General features: G+C 47.3%; 1 protein-coding gene across 1 annotated transcript in view; it reads left to right on the top strand.

The window, feature by feature from the left end:
• Positions 1-21277, top strand: part of LOC311121945 (epithelial discoidin domain-containing receptor 1-like) — a gene marked incomplete at its 3' end in the record, with an annotated part of 31784 nt that extends 10507 nt beyond the window's left edge. Inside the window, exons 6-18 of the mRNA XM_084196374.1 lie at positions 429-531; positions 2876-3062; positions 14112-14361; positions 14683-14817; positions 15893-15946; positions 17195-17361; positions 17612-17828; positions 18692-18838; positions 19161-19314; positions 19503-19635; positions 19777-19904; positions 20531-20728; positions 21010-21277. Coding sequence (XP_084052500.1) covers positions 429-531; positions 2876-3062; positions 14112-14361; positions 14683-14817; positions 15893-15946; positions 17195-17361; positions 17612-17828; positions 18692-18838; positions 19161-19314; positions 19503-19635; positions 19777-19904; positions 20531-20728; positions 21010-21277 — 2141 coding nt within the window. The remainder of the gene's footprint in view (positions 1-428; positions 532-2875; positions 3063-14111; positions 14362-14682; positions 14818-15892; positions 15947-17194; positions 17362-17611; positions 17829-18691; positions 18839-19160; positions 19315-19502; positions 19636-19776; positions 19905-20530; positions 20729-21009) is intronic.
• Between the last annotated feature and the right edge of the window lie 40 nt (positions 21278-21317).

Below are 21317 nucleotides of genomic sequence, written 5' to 3'. Positions count from 1 at the left end.
TTCAGACTTCAACTGTATATTGTATCTTATTAAAGTGCATATTATTAATGTAGTCTCTCTCTATATACCTCCTCTCCCCCCTCTATCTCTCTCCCTTTCTTTCTTTCTTTCTTTCTTTCTTTCTTTCTTCTTTCTCTCTCTTCTTCTCTCTCTCTCTCTCTCTCTCTCTCTCTCTCTCTCTCTCTTCTCTCTCTCTCTCTCTCTCTCTCTCTCTCTCTCTCTCTCTCTCTCTCTCTCTCTCTCTCTCTCTCTCTCTCTCTCTCTCTCTCTCTCTCTCTCTCTCTCTCTCTCTCTCTCTCTCTCTCTCTCTCTCTCTCTCTCTCTCTCTCTCTCTCTCTCTCTCTCTCTCTCTCTCTCTCTCTCTCTCTCTCTCTCTCTCTCTCTCTCTCTCTCCTCTCTCTCTCTCTCTCTCTCTGTCTCTCTCTCAGATGGCCTGTTGGTGTACACAGCTCCAGTGGGTCATGTGATGCACCTGTCTGGCTCACCTGTGTACCTCAACGATTCCACCTACGATGGCAGCATAGAGGCAGGGTAAGCATCTCTCTCTCTCAGCTCTGTGGGTATTGGCTGGCTACTTGAGACTGGTCTGGTTCATCCTCTGTTGGCTTTAGTTGGGTACCACACAAATGCAACTTTTCCCCAGGTTGTCACTGTAAAAGAGAATGTGTTCTCAGTCAACCTACAGTGGCTTGCGAAAGTATTCACCCCCTTGGCATTTTTCCTATTTTGTTGCCTTACAACCTGGAATTAAAATTGATTTTTTGGGGTTTGTATCATTTGATTTACACAACATGCCTACCACTTTGAAGATGCAAAATATTTTTTGTTGTGAAACAAACAAGAAATAAGATTAAAAATACAGAAAACTTGAGCGTGCATAACTATTCACCACCCCCCCACCCCCCAAAGGCAATACTTTGTAGAGCCACCTTTTGCAGCAATTACAGCTGCAAGTCTCTTGGGGTATGTCGCTATAAGCTTTGCACATCTAGCCACTGAGATGTTTGTCCATTCTTCAAGGCAAAACTGCTCCAGCTCCTCCAAGTTCCGCTGGTGTACAGCAATCTTTAAGTCATACCACAGATTCTCAATTGGATTGAGGTCTGGGCTTTGACTAGGTCATTCCAATACATTTAAATGTTTCCCCTTAAAGCACTCAAGTGTTGCTTTAGCAGTATGCTTAGGGTCATTGTCCTGCTGGAAGGCAAACCTCCGTCCCAGTCTCAAATCTCTGGAAGACTGAAACATGTTTCCCTCAAGAATTTCCAAGTATTTAGCGCCATCCATCATTCCTTCAATTCTGACTGGTTTCCCAGTCCCTGCCGATGAAATACATCCCCACAGCATGATGCTGCCACCACCATGCTTCACTGTGGGGATGGGGTTCTCGGGTTGATGAGAGGTGTTGGGTTTGTGCCAGACATAGTGTTTTCCTTGATGGCCAAAAAGCTCAATTTTAGTCTCATCTGACCAGAGTACCTTCTTCCATATGTTTGGGGAGTCTCCCACATGCCTTTTGGCGAACACCAAACGTGTTTGCTTATTTTTTTCCTATGGACATATACTCCAATCTCCGCTGGAGCTTTTCAGCTCCTTCAGGGTTATCTTTGGTCTCTTTGTTGCCTCTCTTATTAATGCCCTCCTTGCCTGGTCCGTGAGTTTTGGTGGGCGGCCCTCTCTTGCCAGGTTTGTTGTGGTGCCATATTCTTTCCATCTTTTAATAATGGATTTAATGGTGCTCCGTGGGATGGTCAAAGTTTTGGATATATTTTTATAACCCAACTGATCTGTACTTCTCCACAACTTTGTCCCTGACCTGTTTGGAGAGCTCCTTAGTCTTCATGATGCCGCTTGCTTGGTGGTACCCCTTGCTTAGTGGTGTTGCAGACTCTGGGGCCTTTCAGAACAGGTGTATATATACTGAGATCATGTGACAGATCATGTGACACTTAGATAGCACACAGGTGGACTTTATTTAACTAATTATGTGACTTAGGTAATTGGTTGCACCAGATCTTATTTAGGGGCTTCATAGCAAAGGGGGTGAATACATATGCACGCACCACTTTTCCGTTATTTATTTTTTAGACTTTTTTGAAACAAGTTATCTTTTTCATTTCACTTCACCAATTTGGACTATTTTGTGTATGTCCATTTACATGAAATCCAAATAAAAATCCATTTAAATTACAGGTTGTAATGCAACAAAATAGGAAAAACATCAAGGGGGATGAATACTTTTGCAAGGTACTGTACCTGGTAAAATATGGATTAATAAATAAAGGAACCAGTAGCTAGCTAAAACATGGCCTCCATCGTCTGTAGACCCACTCCAGTGCTGCTCTGCTCCTGGATTTATCCCATCTGTTAGTAGTGACCAGGGCCTCAGTGAGCCGCAGTCAGCCAAATGACTTTAGTCTATAATACATACACACGAAACAACTCCTCTACCCAATGTTTATTTTCTCTGTCCACCTAATCGAATAAGAATTAAATGATCTGGAGTCAGACTTTATTTGCTAAGGGAGTTGTACTCTGTTTCCGGACTGTATTGTCCAGGGATGGGGGGGAAGTAGGGAGGTTATATTCACATATGCCTTTTTAATGGGGCAGAACTGTTTTTGTAGCGGGTGAGCTAACGGTTTTGACGCAACCCAGACCTATATACAGCAGATGTGTGTGTGAGAAAGCTGAGACATAGGGGTGTGTGTGTGTGTCTGTGCGTGTGCGTGTGTGTATGTCTGCATGTGGGTGTGTGCATGTCTCTGCGTGTCACATGTACAATGTATGACTGTGTAAGCCTTGGCATGTGTACAGTATACAGTATGTATAACTGTGTAATAATGTGTGTGTGTACTGTATGTATGTGTATAAGGGTTCAGTTTGGAGGCCTGGGCCAGCTGGTTGACGGTGTGTTAGGAGGGGATGACTTCACAGAGACCAAGGAGCTGAGGGTGTGGCCGGGGTATGACTACCTGGGCTGGAGCAGAGAGGCTCTGGGGCAGGGCAGCGTTGACATCGAGTTCCACTTCGAAAAGACACGCAGCTTCCACACCATGCAGGTAAGAGGATGTGTGTGTGTGTAAGGGGAGGGAGGATGTGTGTGTGTGAGTGTGTGCCCCTTATGTCTACGTGTGTCTCTGTCTGTCTTTGTTTAAGTTCAAAAGTACCCCCCCCAAAAAAATCACTAGCTCACACAGTCCAATACATCTCTATAAAACCTTCAAATGATTCATAACACAATAATGTTGACCAATATTTCACAACATATAATAACATACTGTTGTCCTATCACTTTATATCTCTTTATCATTGTGTGACTAGCCAGTAGCACATTTGTCTTAAATTACCCTCTCAGTCCCACCATCCAATTAGCTTTTCATTTTCCTGTCGTTTATCATTGTTTGTCTGTAGTCTGGTCTCTGGGTGCCATTGGGTTGCATCACTGGCTGTATGTGTGGTTTTGGTTTGATGGTTTCTTTATGATAAAATGTTGTGATGTTATGTTGGAAGATTTTGGATGTGAAGCAACCCAGTTTAATGTCCTGTTGTTTTCTCTTCTGGAATGGAGTCAGTCTGGAATGTTGGTTAGGGCTGGGATTGGAGATTTGCCCACTATAAAAACAAATATTATTAAATCATTTTTTTTTTATGACAGTGTATTTAAAATCACAATACACTTTAAAACAATAAAATGAAGGAGATTTGTTTTTAAAACAAGCAGGAAGAATAAAAGAGATAAATGAAGAAACGTTATTGACCAGTTTGACTTTCCAGTCTACAAACGATGAGTAATCTGTTTTTAACTTTTCAGTGTTTTTCATTAGTTCCCCTATGCTATGCCGTTAACAATGGGAATTCTTGAACTTTCCCTGAGTTTTCCCGATCCTCTCGGAATGCCGCACCTAAGTTATCTAAAACTTTCTATCGCTTTCCTAAAGCTTTCTTTTCCTTACACGTTTTCCTGTGTTTTTGTTTTTCTATATACACTGCTCAAAAAAATAAAGGGAACACTTAAACAACACATCCTAGATCTGAATGAATGAAATAATCTTATTAAATACTTTTTTCTTTACATAGTTGAATGTGCTGACAACAAAATCACACAAAAATTATCAATGGAAATCAAATGTATCAACCCATGGAAGTCTGGATTTGGAGTCACCCTCAAAATTAAAGTGGAAAACCACACTACAGGCTGATCCAACTTTGATGTAATGTCCTTAAAACAAGTCAAAATGAGGCTCAGTAGTGTGTGTGGCCTCCACGTGCCTGTATGACCTCCCTACAACGCCTGGGCATGCTCCTGATGAGGTGGCGGATGGTCTCCTGAGGGATCTCCTCCCAGACCTGGACTAAAGCATCCGCCAACTCCTGGACAGTCTGTGGTGCAACGTGGCGTTGGTGGATGGAGCGAGACATGATGTCCCAGATGTGTTCAATTGGATTCAGGTCTGGGGAACGGGCGGGCCAGTCCATAGCATCAATGCCTTCCTCTTGCAGGAACTGCTGACACACTCCAGCCACATGAGGTCTAGCATTGTCTTGCATTAGGAGGAACCCAGGGCCAACCGCACCAGCATATGGTCTCACAAGGGGTCTGAGGATCTCATCTCAGTACCTAATGGCAGTCAGGCTACCTCTGGCGAGCACATGGAGGGCTGTGCGGCCCCCCAAAGAAATGCCACCCCACACCATGACTGACCCACCGCCAAACCGGTCATGCTGAAGGATGTTGCAGGCAGCAGAACGTTCTCCACGGCGTCTCCAGACTCTGTCACGTCTGTCACATGTGCTCAGTGTGAACCTGCTTTCATCGTTTCAATACCTTCTCCTATAGTCTTTCCTCAGTCCTGTTCCTGATGTATTCCTGATGTTTTTCCTGAGATAATCCAGTTTTTCCTGCCTTTTTTCAATGCGTTCCCTTGTCTTATCTCAGCAAACATACACCTGAAAGGAACACAGTTCACATACATAACTGCAGGAACATGAACCAGACAAGTATGTGTTCTCTAACCTGGTTCTAGGACGCACTCCCAGGAGAGGAACGTGTTCCGTTACCTAGCTCTCTCTCTCTCTCTCTCTCTCTCTCTCTCTCTCTCTCTCTCTCTCTCTCTCTCTCTCTCTCTCTCTCTCTCTCTCTCTCTCTCTCTCTCTCTCTCTCTCTCTCTCTCTCTCTCTCTCTCTCTCTCTCTCTCTCTCTCTCTCTCTCTCTCTCTCTCTCTCTCTCTCTCTCTCTCTCTCTCTCTCTCTCATATTGTTCATATAACATTCTTCCAAGAGTCTTGATGATCATCCAGGTGCTTCCAGGTGCTTTTTGGCAAATTTTAGTCAACTTTTTGGACAAGATGGGTCCCATTATGTCTGGTGAAAACCAAACACTGCATTCCGCAGTAAGAACCTCATACCAACGGTCAAGTGTTATGGTGGTAGTGTGATGGTTTGTCGATGCTTTGCTGCCTCAGGACCTGGAACACTTGCCTTAATAGAACAAACCATGAATTCTGCTCTGTATCAGATAATTCTACAGCAGAATGTCAGGTCATCCATCTGTGAGTTGAAGCTGAAGCGCAGCTGGGTCATGCAGCAAGACAATGATCCAAAACACACAATCAAGTTTACATGAAAATGGTTAAAAAGCAACACATTTGAAGATTTGGAATGGCCTAGTCAAAGTCCAGACCTAATCCCAATTGAGATGTTGTGGCAGGACTTGAAATGAGCAGTTCATGCTGGAAAACCCACAAATGTCGCTGAGTTAAAGCAGTTCTGAATGCAAGAGTGGGCCAAAATTCCTCCACAGCGATGTGAGAGACTGATCAACAACTACAGGAAGCAAGTCATTGCAGTTAAAGGTGGCACAACCAGTTATTGAGTGTAAGGGGGCAATTACTTTTTCACACAGGGGAATTGGGTGTTGCATAACTTTGTTAATTAAATAAATTAAATAAGTATACTTTTTTTTGCTATTTGTAAACTCAGGTTCCCTTTATCTAAAATTAGGTTTTGGTTGAAGATCTGATAACATTCAGTATCAAAAATATGCAAAAATAGAGAAAATCAGAAAGGAGGCAAATACTTATATATATATAGATATATATGGGGGAAAAAAGTATTTAGTCAGCCACCAATTGTGCAAGTTCTCCCACTTAAAAAGATGAGAGAGGCCTGCAATATACATAATAGGTACACGTCAACTATGACAGACAAATTGAGCATTTTCTTCTCCAGAAAATCACATTGTAGAATTTTTAATGAATTTATTTGCAAATTATGGTGGAAAATAAGTATTTGGTCACCTACAAACAAGCAAGATTTCTGTCTCTCACAGACCTGTAACTTCTTCTTTAAGAGGCTCCTCTGTCCTCCACTCGTTACCTGTATTAATGGCACCTGTTTGAACTTGTTATCAGTATAAAAGACACCTGTCCACAACCTCAAACAGTCACACTCCAAACTCCACTATGGCCAAGACCAAAGAGCTGTCAAAGGACACCAGAAACAAAATTGTAGACCTGCACCAGGCTGGGAAGACTGAATCTGCAATAGGTAAGCAGCTTGGTTTGAAGAAATCAACTGTGGGAGCAATTATTATGAAATGGAAGACATACAAGACCACTGATAATCTCCCTCGATCTGGGGCTCCACGCAAGATCTCACCCCGTGGGGTCAAAATGATCACAAGAACGGTGAGCAAAAATCCCAGAACCACACGGGGGGACCTAGTGAATGACCTGCAGAGAGCTGGGACCAAAGTAACAAAGCCTACCATCAGTAACACACTACGCCGCCAGGGACTCAAATCCTGCAGTGCCAGACGTGTCCCCCTGCTTAAGCCAGTACATGTCCAGGCCCGTCTGAAGTTTGCTAGAGTGCATTTGGATGATCCAGAAGAGGATTGGGAGAATGTCATATGGTCAGATGAAACCAAAATATAACTTTTTGGTAAAAACTCAACTCGTCGTGTTTGGAGGACAAAGAATGCTGAGTTGCATCCAAAGAACACATTTACATTTACATTTTAGTCATTTAGCAGACGCTCTTATCCAGAGCGACTTACAGGAGCAATTAGGGTTAAGTGCCTTGCTCAAGGGCACATTTACGTCATTTAGCAGACACTCTTATCCAGAGCGACTACAAATTGGTGCATTCACCCTATAGCCAGTGGGATAACCACTTTACAATTATACTTTTTTTTTTTTTTTTTTTTGGGGGGGGGGAGGGGGTAGAAGGATTACTTTATCCTATCCCAGGTGTTCCTTAAAGAGGTGGGGTTTCAAATGTCTCCGGAAGGTGGTGAGTGACTCCGCTGTCCTGGCGTCGTGAGGGAGCTTGTTCCACCATTGGGGTGAGAGAACTTGGGAAGGTTGAACACCAGACGGGCTGCGGCATTCTGGATGAGTTGTAGGGGTTTAATGGCACAGGCAGGGAGCCCAGCCAACAGCGAGTTGCAGTAATCCAGACGGGAGATGACAAGTGCCTGGATTAGGACCTGTGCCGCTTCCTGTGTAAGGCAGGGTCGTACTCTCCGAATGTTGTAGAGCATGAACCTGCAGGATCGGGTCACCGCCTTGATGTTGGCGGAGAATGACAGGGTGTTGTCCAGGGTCACGCCAAGGCTCTTCGCACTCTGGGAGGAGGACACAACGGAGTTGTCAACCGTGATGGCGAGATCATGGAACGGGCAGTCCTTCCCCGGGAGGAAGAGCAGCTCCGTCTTGCCAGGGTTCAGCTTGAGGTGGTGATCCGTCATCCATACTGATATGTCGGCCAGACATGCAGAGATGCGATTCGCCACCTGGTTATCAGAAGGGGGAAAGGAGAAGATTAGTTGTGTATCGTCAGCGTAGCAATGATAGGAGAGGCCATGTGAGGATATGACAGAGCCAAGTGACTAGGTGTATAGGGAGAAAAGGAAAGGGCCTAGAACTGAGCCCTTGGGGACACCAGTGGTGAGAGCACGTGGTGCGGAGACAGCTTCTCGCCACGCCACTTGGTAGGAGCGACCGGTCAGGTAGGACGCAATCCAGGAGTGAGCCGCGCCGGAGATGCCCAGCTCGGAGAGGGTGGAGAGGAGGATCTAATGGTTCACTGTATCAAAGGCAGCAGACAGGTCTAGAAGGACAAGAGCAGAGGAGAGAGAGTTAGCTTTAGCAGTGCGGAGAGCTGTCTGCTGCCTTTGATACAGTGAACCATCAGATCCTCCTCTCCACCCTCTGGTGTACATTGAACACCATACCTACTGTGAAGCATGGGGGTGGAAACATCATGCTTTGGGGCTGTTTTTCTGCAAAGGGACCAGGACGACTGATCCGTGTAAAGGAAAGAATAAATGGGGCCATGTATCGTGAGATTTTGAGTGAAAACCTCCTTCCATCAGCAAGGGCATTGAAGATGAAACGTGGCTGGGTCTTTCAGCATGACAATGATCCCAAACACACCGCCCGGGCAACGAAGGAGTGGCTTCGTAAGAAGCATTTCAAGGTCCTGGAGTGGCCTAGCCAGTCTCCAGATCTCAACCCCATAGAAAATCTTTGGAGGGAGTTGAAAGTCTGTGTTGCCCAGCGACAGCCCCAAAACTGCTCTAGAGGAGATCTGCATGGAGGAATGGGCCAAAATACCAGCAACAGTGTGTGAAAACCTTGTGAAGACTTACAGAAAACGTTTGACCTGTGTCATTGTCAACAAAGGGTATATAACAAAGTATTGAGAAACTTTTGTTATTGACCAAATACTTATTTTCCACCATAATTTGCAAATAAATTCATTAAAAATCCTACAATGTGATTTTCTGGATTTTTTTTTCTCATTTTGTCTGTCATAGTTGACGTGTACCTATGATGAAAATTACAGGCCTCTCTCATCTTTTTAAGTGGGAGAACTTGCACAATTGGTGGCTGACTAAATACTTTTTTCCCCCACTGTACACTACCAGTCAAAAGTTTGGACACACCTACTCATTCAAGTTTTTTTAAAATTGTTTTACTATTTTTTACATTGTACACTACCGGTCAAAGGTTTTCGAACACCTACTCATTCAAGCGTTTTTCTTTATTTTTACTATTTTCTACATTGTAGAATAATAGTGAAGACATCAAAACTATGAAATAACACATATGGAATCATGTAGTAACCAAAAAAGTGTTAAACGAATCAAAATATATTTTATATTTGAGATTCTTCAAATAGCCACCCTTTGCCTTGATGACAGCTTTGCACACTTGGCATTCTCTCAATCAGCTTCATGAGGTAGTCACCTGGAATGCATTTCAATTAACAGGTGTGCCTTCTTAAAAGTTAATTTGTGGAATTTCTTTCCATGTTAATGAGTTTGAGACAATCAGTTGTGTTGTGTCAAGGTATGGGGTGGTATACAGAAGATAGCCCTATTTGGTAAAAGACTAAGTCCATATTATGGAAAGAACAGCTGAAATAAGCAAAGATAAATGACAGTCCATCAATACGGAACATTTCAATAATATGCCATTTAGCAGACGCTTTTATCCAAAGCGACTTACAGTCATGTGCGCATACATTTTTACGTATGGGTGGTCCCGGGGATCGAACCCACTACCCTGGCGTTACAAGCGCCATGCTCTACCAATTGAGCTACAGAGGAACTCAAGAACTTTGAAAGTTTCTTCAAGCGCATTCGCAAAAAGACCATCAAGCGCTATGATGAAACTGGCTCTCTGTGATGAGGTGATGTCGAAGGAGTCAGGCGCAGGAGGGTAAATCACAGAATAACAGGCTTTATTCCGCAAATACAGAGTTACACAGTAATGCGTCAAAAACACTCCAGTGCGCACTGGAAAATACAAGGCACACAGGAAAATATCCCGGCGATACAAAATACACGGAGCTCCACCGAGCTTCGCTATCCTCCACAATAAACAATCACACACAAAGACAATGATGAGATGAGGAGCGGCAGTGGCTAGAAGGCCGGTGACGACGACCGCCGAAGCCTGCTCGAACAAGGAGAGGAGGCAGCTTCGGAGGAAGTCGTGACAGTACCCCACTCCCGTGACGTGCAGCTCCAGCAGCGCGCCGACACCGGCCTCGGGGACGGCCAGGAGGCGAGCCGGATGGCAACTGTGGAAAACCCCGCAACAGGGAGGGATCAAGGATATCCCTCACCGGGACCCAGCACCGCTCCTCCGGACCGTACCGCTCTCAATCCATGAGGTACTGAAATCCCCCCCACCCGACGCCTCGAATCCAGGATGGAACGGACGGAGTATGCCGGGACCCCCTCAATGTCCAGAGGGGGCGGAGGGACCTCCCGCACCTCCAGGAGTGGACCAGCCCCCTCCGGCCTGAGGAAAGACACATGAAACGAGGGTTTAATACGGTACTCTGGAGGGACTAGTAACCTATAGGTAACCTTGTTTATTCTCCTCAGGACTTTGAACGGCCCCTCAAACCGCGGGCTCAGCTTCTGGCAGGGCAGGCGGAGGGGCAGATTCCGGGTCGAGAGCCAGACACGGTCACCGTGTACAAAGACCGGGGTCTCACTGCGGTGGCGGTCAGCGTTGGCCTTCTGGCGACGCACAGCGCGTTGGAGGTGGACATGAGCAGCGTTCCACGTCTCCTCCACACGCCGAAACCAGTCATCCACCACAGGAGCCTCGGTCTGGCTCTGATGCCATGGTGCCAGAACCGGCTGATAACCTAAAACACATTGAAATGGCGTTAGGTTAGTGGAGGAGTGGCGGAGGGAGTTCTGGACATATTCGGCCCATGGCAAGAACACCGACCACTCCCCCGGCCGGTCCTGGCAGTAGGACCGCAGGAACCTACCCACATCCTGATTCACCCGTTCCACCTGCCCATTAGACTCGGGTGACGACGACCGCCGAAGCCTGCCCGAACAAGGAGAGGAGGCAGCTTCGGAGGAAGTCGTGACACTCTCATGAGGACCGCCACAGGAATGGAAGACCCAGAGTTACCTCTGCTGCAGAGGATAAGTTCATTAGAGTTACCAGCCTCAGAAATTGCAGCCCAAATAAATGTTTCACACAGTTCAAGTCACAGACACATCCCAACATTAACTGTTCAGAGGGGATTGTGTGAATCAGGCCTTCATGGTCGAATTGCTGCAAAGAAACCACTACTAAAGGACACCAATAAGAAGAAGAGACCTGCTTGGGCCAAGAAACACGAGCAATGGACATTAGACCGGTGGAAATGTGTCCTTTGGTCTGGAGTCCAAATTGGAGATTTTTGGTTCCAACCGCCGTGTCTTTGTGAGACGCGGTGTGGGTGAACGGATGATCTCCGCATGTGTAGTTCCCACCGTAAAGCATGGAGGAGGAGGTGTTATGGTGTAGGGGTGCTTTGCTGGTGACACTGTCTGTGATTTATTTAGAATTCAAGGCACACTTAACCAGCATGGCTACCACAGCATTCTGCAGCGATACGCCATCCCATCTGGTTTGGGCTTAGTGGGACTATCATTTGTTTTTCAACAGGACAATGACCCAACATACCTCCAGGCTGTGTAAGGGCTATTCGACCAAGAAGGAGAGGGATGGAGTGCTGCATCAGATGACCTGGCCTCCACAATCCCCCGACCTCAACCCAATTGAGATGGTTTGGGATGAGTCGGACGGCAGAATGAAGGAAAAGAAGCCAACAAGTGCTCAGCATATGTGGGAACTCCTTCAAGACTGTTGGAAAGCATTCCAGGTGAAGCTGGTTGAGAGAATGCCAAGAGTGTGCAAAGCTGTCATCAAGGAAAAGGGTGGCTATTTGAAGAATCTCAAATATAAAATATATTTTGATTTGTTTAACACTTTTTTGGTTACTACATGACACAATGACGGCCTGAAAGGGTCTGTTCTCCTTGTTCCATGTTCTTTCATTAAAATTTCAGTCAGTTAGTAGGATGCTCTCATCCAACACAGAAATAAGTGCATTCACTAAGTGAGCTGAAACGTGCTAGAAGAATGCAAAAGTAAGACTTACATTATACATTATGTTCTTGTTATTTCTGTTTTCTAGCCAGGCTTGTGCAGGTCAGATTACCTAGCAGGCTTTGCTTTGTTGACTTATTAGACTCCCTCCAGATTACAATCAGTTACATGTTAACCTCAATGTTCCAGGAGTGTGCATGAGGGCATATGTGTGTGTGTGTGTGTGTGTGTTAGGGGTGTGTGTGTGTGTGTGTGTGTGTGTTTGTACTACACAGGTCCACATGTGGTTTCAGTTAGAGAGGTTGGCCCTACAGCAAGTGTCAGGTTAATGACTACCCTGTGAGTGGAGTCTTTATACCAGCCCTTCCTTCCCCAGTAGAGGGAATATTTCCCCCTTCTAGATCCCTATCTCCCTCACCCTATCGCTCTCCCTCTTACCCTTCTTTTCCTCTCTGTATTCCCCCCCTCTCCCTCTATTCTTTTCCCCCTAGGACTCCTATCTACCTCACCCTCTATCCTTTCTATTTATCTATATTCCCTCTCTCTCCTCTCTTCCTGTCCCCCCCCCCCCCCTCTCTCTCTCTCTCTCTCTCCCTCTCTTCCTGGCCCCCCTCTCTCTCCCTCTCCCCCTCTTCCTCCCCCCCCCCCCCCTCTCTCTTCTTGGCCCCCCTCTCACTCTCCCTCTAGATCTCCTATTTTCTAGATCTACAGTTTGACCTCTCCCTTCCTTGCTCGTTAAATTCCCCCCACCCCTCCCTATCCCCCTCCCTCTCTCTGTCTCTCTTTCTCTCTCTCTCCTCACTATGTAGCAGTGATAGGCTATAGACGCATTTTCCCTCTGGTGGGCTGTAAAATGTATCTTCTTTTCCCCCTCTCTTATCTGCACCTCACCTCACCCCTCTTCTCTTTCCTTTCTCTTCTTCTTGTTGTTCTCTCTTTTTGTTCTCTCTTCTCTTCCCTCTCATACTTTGTCACTCATCACTTTCCACTTTCACTCATTAGCATTTATAGCAGGCTCACAACAATGTTGCCAAAATAATCAAGAGTCAACAGGATTTAAATCCTGTTTTTAATTTCATGTTTTAATTGAATGCCCCCCTCTCCCCCTCCAACCTCCAAAGATAGTTCAGCCTCAAAACATCTTCAGGGTTCAATCCACAATGAATGGGAAAGATTAGTTATCACATTGACCATTTATTTATGCAGAATGTTGTTATTTTCCACCTAGTACCTCAGTGCAATATAATGTTCCTATTATAAAGAGGTAGCACATGGTCATGACAAGGCTAACGATGCATTATAACCGCAGGCTTTTAGTGTTAATAAAAAAAAAAAATCAAGATCAGGTGGGCCTTCGCGCTTCAGCAAACAAAGGAATGGAGGGGTGCTCAACTACAATGACAAAAATCATGAGAAGGGCTTACCAAGAAAAACTTCCAAAAGGACTAATTTGAGGTAAAAATAAGTTGGAGCATAGTGAAAACATGGACTATGCTATTGCACGCCACTGCATCGAAGCCAACCACGGCTCACCTTCCTCCCTGCGCTTTGTAGCCATAGAACAGGTCCACATTTCACCAAGATGAGGTGACATCATACATAAACTAAAACAAAGAGAGGCATTCTGCTTAGACACTGTGGATCCTAAGTGGCTTGATGATTTTTCACTGTCCTCGTTTCTATAATGTTGTTGCATTGATTTTTTGGGTCTCTGTGTCTCCGGATTCACAGACACCCAAATATCACTTATGTATATTTTGACATGGCCTATTGACTAATGAGATACATTATTTATCTTATTATTAGTATTATTTTGTGCTGTAATTTGCCATTTACCTTGAAATATATTATCATGATAATTGTTTTATATTGTTGCCTCTCAATGGGTCACTAGGCTATAAATAAGAGCTAAGTGCAATGGTCAGGTCACTCTGAGGAAGACGTCAGCTTGACGTTGAAACGTCAGTCACCTGTTCGCATCCTGTACAATGGATTAAAGTGAGCAAAAATAAATACATTTTTGGTTGAGTGCTCCAACTCCGTTTTACCTCGAATTAGTCCTTTTGGAAGTTTTTATCTTATTAACTCTTTCTCCCCTACCTCTCTCTTCCTCCTCCCCTCTCCCTATCTCTTCCTGCCCCTCTCCCTACCCATCTCTCTTCCTCCCCTCCCTCTCCCCTCTCCCCCATCCAGGTCCACAGTAATAACCGCCACACCCAGGGTGTGAGGGTCTTCAGTAAGGTAGAGTGTCAGTTTAAACCTGGCCTGTTACTCCCCTGGTCCTCGCCCCCCCTCTCCCTGGCTGTACCCCTGGAGGACCTGAAGGACCCCTCCTCACGCCCCATCTCCCTGCCCCTGGGGGGTCGCCCCGCCCAGATCTTACGCTGCCAGTTTGCCTTCGCAGACCGATGGATGCTCATCTCTGAGATCTCCTTCTACTCCGGTACGTTCAGTGTATTGCTCTCTTTCAGTGCCTTTCATTCTCATCTCACTCCTTTTTTATTCTCTCTCCTTTTCTCATTCTCTTTCTCTACTCTCCTTTTCTCATTATCTCTGTAATTGTAACATTATCTCTCCTTTTCTCTCTGATTCTCAGTCTCTCTCTCCCCTTCTACTCTGTGGTTATCTCAGATTGTCTTAGGAAGTTGATCATCCTATTCTATGGGCTGTATTTAGATGATATATGCAGTCTACTGTATGTATGCGTTATACACTGTTTAATACTATACTTGTTTATCCGTCTATCTCTCTCTCTCTCTCTCAGAGCCGTATGGGGAGGGTGTCGACCCCATGGACACAGGCTCTGCTCTTCCTCCTCCTCCTCCTCCTCCTGTTTTCACCTCCTCCGTCAGCCCCTCCCTCAACCACAACTCCTCCAACTTCACTAGCGTTCCCTCTGGTGAGTCACCTCTCCTTCACCCCCCTGTCCGTCTCACCCCCCTGTCCGTCTCACCCCCCTGTCCGTCTCACCCCCCTGTCCGTCTCACCCCCCTGTCCGTCTCACCCCCCTGTCCGTCTCACCCCCCTGTCCGTCTCACCCCCCTGTCCGTCTCATCCCCCTGTCCGTCTCACCCCCCTGTCCGTCTCACCCCCCTGTCCGTCTCACCCCCCTGTCCGTCTCATCCCCCTGTCCATCTCACCCCCCTGTCCGTCTCACCCCCCTGTCCGTCTCACCCCCCTGTCCTTCTCACCCCCCTGTCCTTCTCATCCCCCTGTCCTTCTCACCCCCCTGTCCGTCTCACCCCCCTGTCTTTCTCACCCCCCTGTCCTTCTCATCCCCCTGTCTTTCTCATCCCCCTGTCCATCTCACCCCCCTGTCCGTCTCATCCCCCTGTCCTTCTCATCCCCCTGTCCTTCTCATCCCCCTGTCCTTCTCATCCCCCTGTCCATCTCACCCCCCTGTCCATCTCACCCCCCTGTCCATCTCATCCCATTCTCCTCTCATCCCTCACCCTTTCCCCTCCCTTCCCACCTTCTTGCCCATTTTCACCCCTCCTCCATTCCTATTCCATTCCCCTCTCTCCTCTCCTCTCTCCTCTCCTTCTCCCTTTCCATCTTGCCCCTCACCCCACCTTTTGTGATGAGTGTGGGCATGCTGTGTTCTAAGTCATTTAAAGCAGTGCCAAAAACAAGTATAAGAAGTATCCACACCATCCAATGGCTTTGGACAGGTGCTGGATATCACTGTAGAAAAGAGCCATGTGTGAGAAGCCTCCTCCTCTACCCATCATGCTGTGTTAAAGCCCCTGGCCTCAGTCCAACCTCACACAACAGCCATCTACACTGCAGCTTTCTCTGGCAACATGGTCGTCTGCAGAATAAGACATCTTTATTGTCCACATGGAGGTGGACATCTCATATGCTACATGTCAACATGCTCTCATGCTTTTCAGTACCTTGAGAGGAACTCTCTCTCTTCTCCTCCTCTCTCTTCTCCTCTGTCTGATCACTCCTTCCATCCCTCGTTCCTCCAGAACCCCCCACCACCAACTCCATGATGGACAGCACGGGTAACAGCACACTGTCAGGTGAGACAGAGAGAGACAGGGGGATGGAAAGAGGGAAAAGAGCTACTTCCTTATATTGCCATTTCCCCTGATAACGGGTCTGTTTAAGACAGCTTAGACCTGTCCTGACACCATGAGGGGGTTCAGAAGGAAAGGAAAGAGTGAGGAAGGAAGGGATGGAGGGATAGAGGGCAGGAGGGTAGGATGGAGGGAGGTGGAGTTAATGTTTTGACTCTGGGCCAAAGAGTGAAACACACTAACACAGCATGTTGCTTTGTGGTACCTCATCATATTCACATACAGCAACACCACTGTTTCCTTCCTGTGATCTCCCTAACTGCATGTTGACGGAACCAACGGAACCACTGTGGAACTAAGGAACATCAGATCATGGAACCAGACAATAACAGGCCTTTTTAGAGACTGTGGTGTGTAGTGCTTTGTCTGTCTTAACGGCTGTGGTTGGGTGGCTTTGGATGTGTTTGTTTGAGTATGTGTGCATGCATGGAGAGGGAGAGGGAGAGGGAGAGGGAGAGGGAGAGGGAGAGAGAGAGAGAGAGAGAGAGAGAGAGAGAGGGAGAGAGAGAGAGAGAGAGAGAGAGAGAGAGAGAGAGAGAGAGAGAGAGAGAGAGAGAGAGAGAGAGAGAGAGAGAGAGAGAGAGAGAGGTCTCACTTTACAACACCGTTTTGCATGTTTGAGCTGAACTCATAAACTGTGCGTGTGTGTGCACATTCTATTTCCTTTATAATCAGAGCTGCTGCTCTCATGCAAAGTCATCTGGAACAGAAACACAGCTAAAACATTCTGTCCCCAAGACCAGCCCTGAGGCTTTCACAGACCTCCCCGGCATGAGCACACATACTGTACACACACACACACAAAACATGAACACACACACCAGACAGTCAGTGAGCTTGATGAAAATATTTGGGTGTGACAGACAGATGCGTTCTCAGCAGCTCCCACTGACTATGCAGACAGTGCTAATACACAGACTGCAAAGCACATTAACACTGGGTCAGGAAACACACATAGACACACACTGGACAGGGAGGCACACAGGGGTAGTTCTAAAGTCACCCAGGCACACCTACAGCACACACACCCTCACACGCTACTCATATAAAGCACATAAACACTTACATATTTACTGATGAAATACTCACTCTCTCACATACCACATATACTGTCGCATACGCACACACACACACAAACACACACTCACACAAACACACACACACACTTCATTACGTTTCTGTTCTTCTCAGGGGCCGACTTCGATGCTGTGACCCCGAGGGCGGGCCTTCCTGTCGCCAAGGACGACAGCAGTAACACAGCCATCCTAATTGGCTGCCTGGTGGGCATCATTCTGCTGCTATTGGCTGTGATCGCTGGCATTCTGTGGAGGCAATACTGGAAGAAGATACTGGGCAAGGTGAAGGAGGAAAGACTTTCAGCATGACTTTCAAAATGGCTATCACTATCTGTCTCATGTACCTTTACATTCTTACTTAATGTACGTGTTGGCCTTTCAGGATCAATTTAGTCTGTCCAGTAGCGTGTATATGTGTGACTGTGTGTATATGTGTGACTGTGTGTGTGTGTGTGTGTGTGTGAGTGTTACGTATGCTTCCGCTGGCTTACTTGTGTGTGTGTTTTGCTAACCCTCTCCCTGTCCTCTCCAGGCCCAGGGCAGTCTGTCCAGTGAGGAGTTGCGTGTCCATCTGTCCGTCCCCTCGGACAACGTGGTGATCAACAACACACACAGCTACTCCAGCCGCTACCAGCGCATACACACCTTCCCTGACGACAGGGACAGGGAGCGCTGCGACGGAGAGGGAGAGTACCAGGAGCCCAGCGCACTGCTCCGACCACGAGACCACACCGGACGAGACAGCACCGGTAAGACATGGTCGCAGACAGACAGACCGACACAGACACACAGACAGACACAGACAGACATTACTGTATTATTGGAAGAAAGAAAAGAAAATATAGCAACTGCTATATCAATTAGCCAGTTGATTTTAATAGGAAAGTTGAAGGAGAGAAATGTGGTACAGTACAGTAAACACACAAAAGGATACAACAGATCCTGGAGAAATCTTAAAACACAAAAACTAAACATGACACCATCAGATCCTGCGATAGACACAGACAGGCAAATAGGGCGCGCGCACACACACACACACACACACACACACACACACACACACACACACACACACAGGGCACAAGAGACCTATTGTTCACTGACGGGAAGGAAAAGAAAAGAGAGAGAGAGAGGAAAAGAGAGCGAGAGCATTCCTAGTTGCACCGCGCTGCAGGAGGCCACTATGCTGTCTTTACTATCCACTGTAGATTAGAACAGTGTCACATTATACAGAAGAATAACAATATCACAGAAACATTATTATGTTGAATAACATAAATATTATCCTCCCACATGTACTTTTTACCCCTGTGGTTGTTACGTAGGTTCATTGCCTGAGTTGTGTTAACCTTGCCTGGTCTTTGCTGACCTGTTCTGTTCTGTTCTCCCCATCTTAATGCATCCCTCCCCTTGTATTGTATGCTGTGTTTCGCTAACTTGTGCTGTGTTGTGTGTATCGTGTGTTTTGCCTTGTCGTGTATATCGCATGTTGTTTGCCTTATTGTGTGTTTTGCGTGTTGTGTGCCTTGTTGTGTGTGTGGGTGTGTGTGTGTGTCTATGTGTGTGTGCGTCCATGCGTATATCTATGTGCTCCATGTGTCCCCCCCCGCAGCCTTGCTGTTAAACAACCCAGCCTATGACCTCCTCCTGTCAGATCAGAGGCAGCATGGCTCAGGCTCCTCATGGCCCCTAACCGTCCCTATGGCCAGGGACAGCTCCTCTCACCCTCAGGAGAAGAGCCTCAACAATGGGGCCCAGGGTAAGAGCCTCTGACTGGGGGAAAATACCAGGATTCACCCCCTCCCTGGAGCTCCATGGAGCTGGAATCATACTGTCTAGAATAACAGAGCAACATCAGGGCTCTGGGCATGTCTTTGATTATGAACCCTTTGTCCGTCACTCACTCACTGCATCAATTCACTCCATTTTGTCTAATGCTTTTAACATAATAAAATAATTTGTCTCAAAATGCTCATGACAAAGGCCTCTCTCTCAACTCCTCCATCTCTCTCTCTACTCCTCTATCCCTCCTTTCGCAACCTCTTCCCTCCTCCTCTCCCTCCCTCCATCCCTCCCTCCAGCCTGTGGTATGGACTTGGAGAAGGGCTTGCCCCCCACGCAGGAGGAGCCTCCCCCGTACCCCGATGCTCCTCCCTACCCGGCCCTGTCTCCCCCCTTCCCCGCCAGCGTGCCCCACTATGCAGAGGCGGACATCGTTAGCCTGCAGGGCGTCAGGTAAGAGGGGCAGACACCACTGAGGTTTTTAAATCACAATTAAAAACCCACCTTTTTAACTTGGACTTTAATCAGTGATCTTTCTTTGTTTTTACGTTCTTTTATTGCCTTTTTCGTGTTTCTACTCTAAAGTGTGTTGTGATTTTAAATGCACTTTCAATACAATTTGCTGTGATTTGTCTTGTCAGTGGTAACAACACGTATGCAGTGCCAGCCCTGACCTCCCCCAGCCCCACTGCAGCAGACTCCACCCCCCTGCCTGAACTGCCCCGACACTGTCTGGTCTTCAAGGAGAAATTGGGAGAAGGACAGTTTGGAGAGGTACGCCTGTGTGTGTGTGTGCAAGTGTGTGTTAGCTTGACAACTCACACTTGCATTATCTGAGACAGTGGCTATACTTGGACTTTTAGTTGTGGTTGTTGGTTGTCTGAAGGTAACTTTTCCTATTGGTTCCTTCCTCAGGTGCACCTGTGTGAGATAGAGAGTCCTCAGGACCTGCCTAACCTGGAGTTCCCTTTCAACGTGAGGAAAGGACGCCCTCTGCTGGTGGCTGTTAAGATACTGCGCCCTGACGCCTCCAAGAACGCCAGGTCTGTCTCAGGATAGTTCATCTAAATCATTTAGCGAACAATTGCCATTCCAAGAGCTATTAAGAACATCTAATTTTGGTCCTAAAGTTTTGTATTTCTTTCTGTTTCTACCTCTCTCTCTCTCTCTCTCTCTCTCTTTCTTTCTCTCTCTCTCTCTCTCTCATATCTCTTCTCTACTTTTTTTGCTTTTTTTCGTTTCAATTGTTGATCTCTCTCTCTCTCCACCTCTCGCCCCTCTCTCTCTCCACCTCTCGCCCCTCTCTCTCTCTCTCCACCTCTCGCCCCTCTCTCTCTCTCCACCTCTCGCCCCTCTCTCTCTCTCCAACTCTCGCCCCTCTCTCTCTCTCTCCAACTCTCGCCCCTCTCTCTCTCTCCAACTCTCGCCCCTCTCTCTCTCTCCACCTCTCGCCCCTCTCTATCTCTCTCTCTCCACCTCTCGCCCCTCTCTCTCTCTCTCCAACTCTCGCCCCTCTCTCTCTCTCCACCTCTCGCCCCTCTCTCTCTCTCCACCACTCGCCCCTTTCTCTCTCTCTCCAACTCTCGCCCCTCTCTCTCTCTCTCCAACCCTCGCCCCTCTCTCTCTCTCTCTCTCTCTCTCTCTCTCTCTCTCTCTCTCTCCCTCCTAGGAATGACTTCCTAAAGGAGGGGAAGATTCTGTCTCGTCTGAAGGACCCTAACATCATCCGTCTGTTGGGAGTGTGTGTGAGCAGCGACCCTCTCTGTATGGTCACAGAGTACATGGAGAGTGGAGACCTCAACCAGTACCTCTCACACAGAGTCCTGCTGGACAAGACTGGGCCCACACACAACACCCCCACCATCAGGTAACACACACACACATAGTACACACAGGCAGTCACACTCACGTTTTCACAAAGACATGCATATACACACACAAACACACACCTTTCTACCTGCGTCTGAAATATTGTATTTCTGCCTCTTATCTCTTGTCTTCTTCTTCCACCACACATACCTCCCTCCCTCCCTCCCTACCTCCCTCCCTCCCTACCTCCCTACCTCCCTCCCTCCCTCCCTCCCTCCCTCCCTACCTACCTCCCTCCCTCCCTCCCTCCCTCCCTCCCTCCCTCCCCCCCTCCCACAGTTACCCTGCTCTGATCGCTATGGCCAGTCAGATAGCTTCAGGGATGAAGTTTCTGTCGTCTCTGAACTTCGTGCACCGTGACCTGGCCACAAGAAACTGCCTGGTGGGGGGTGAGAAGGGCGAGAGCGGGGGCGACCGGGGCGGGGAGCGGCCCATCAAGATCGCCGACTTTGGGATGAGCAGAAACCTGTACGCTGGAGACTACTACCGCATCCAGGGGCGAGCTGTGCTGCCTATACGATGGATGGCCTGGGAGTGTATACTGATGGTGAGAGGACACACAGGGAGAGAGGGAGGGAAGGAAGCAG

The sequence above is a fragment of the Coregonus lavaretus genome (assembly GCF_964263955.1).
Source record: "Coregonus lavaretus genome assembly, contig: HAP1_SCAFFOLD_4436, whole genome shotgun sequence".
Lineage (NCBI taxonomy): Eukaryota > Metazoa > Chordata > Actinopteri > Salmoniformes > Salmonidae > Coregonus > Coregonus lavaretus.
Note: the sequence above shows the minus strand (reverse complement) of the source record. Positions and strands in the feature narration are given on the sequence as shown.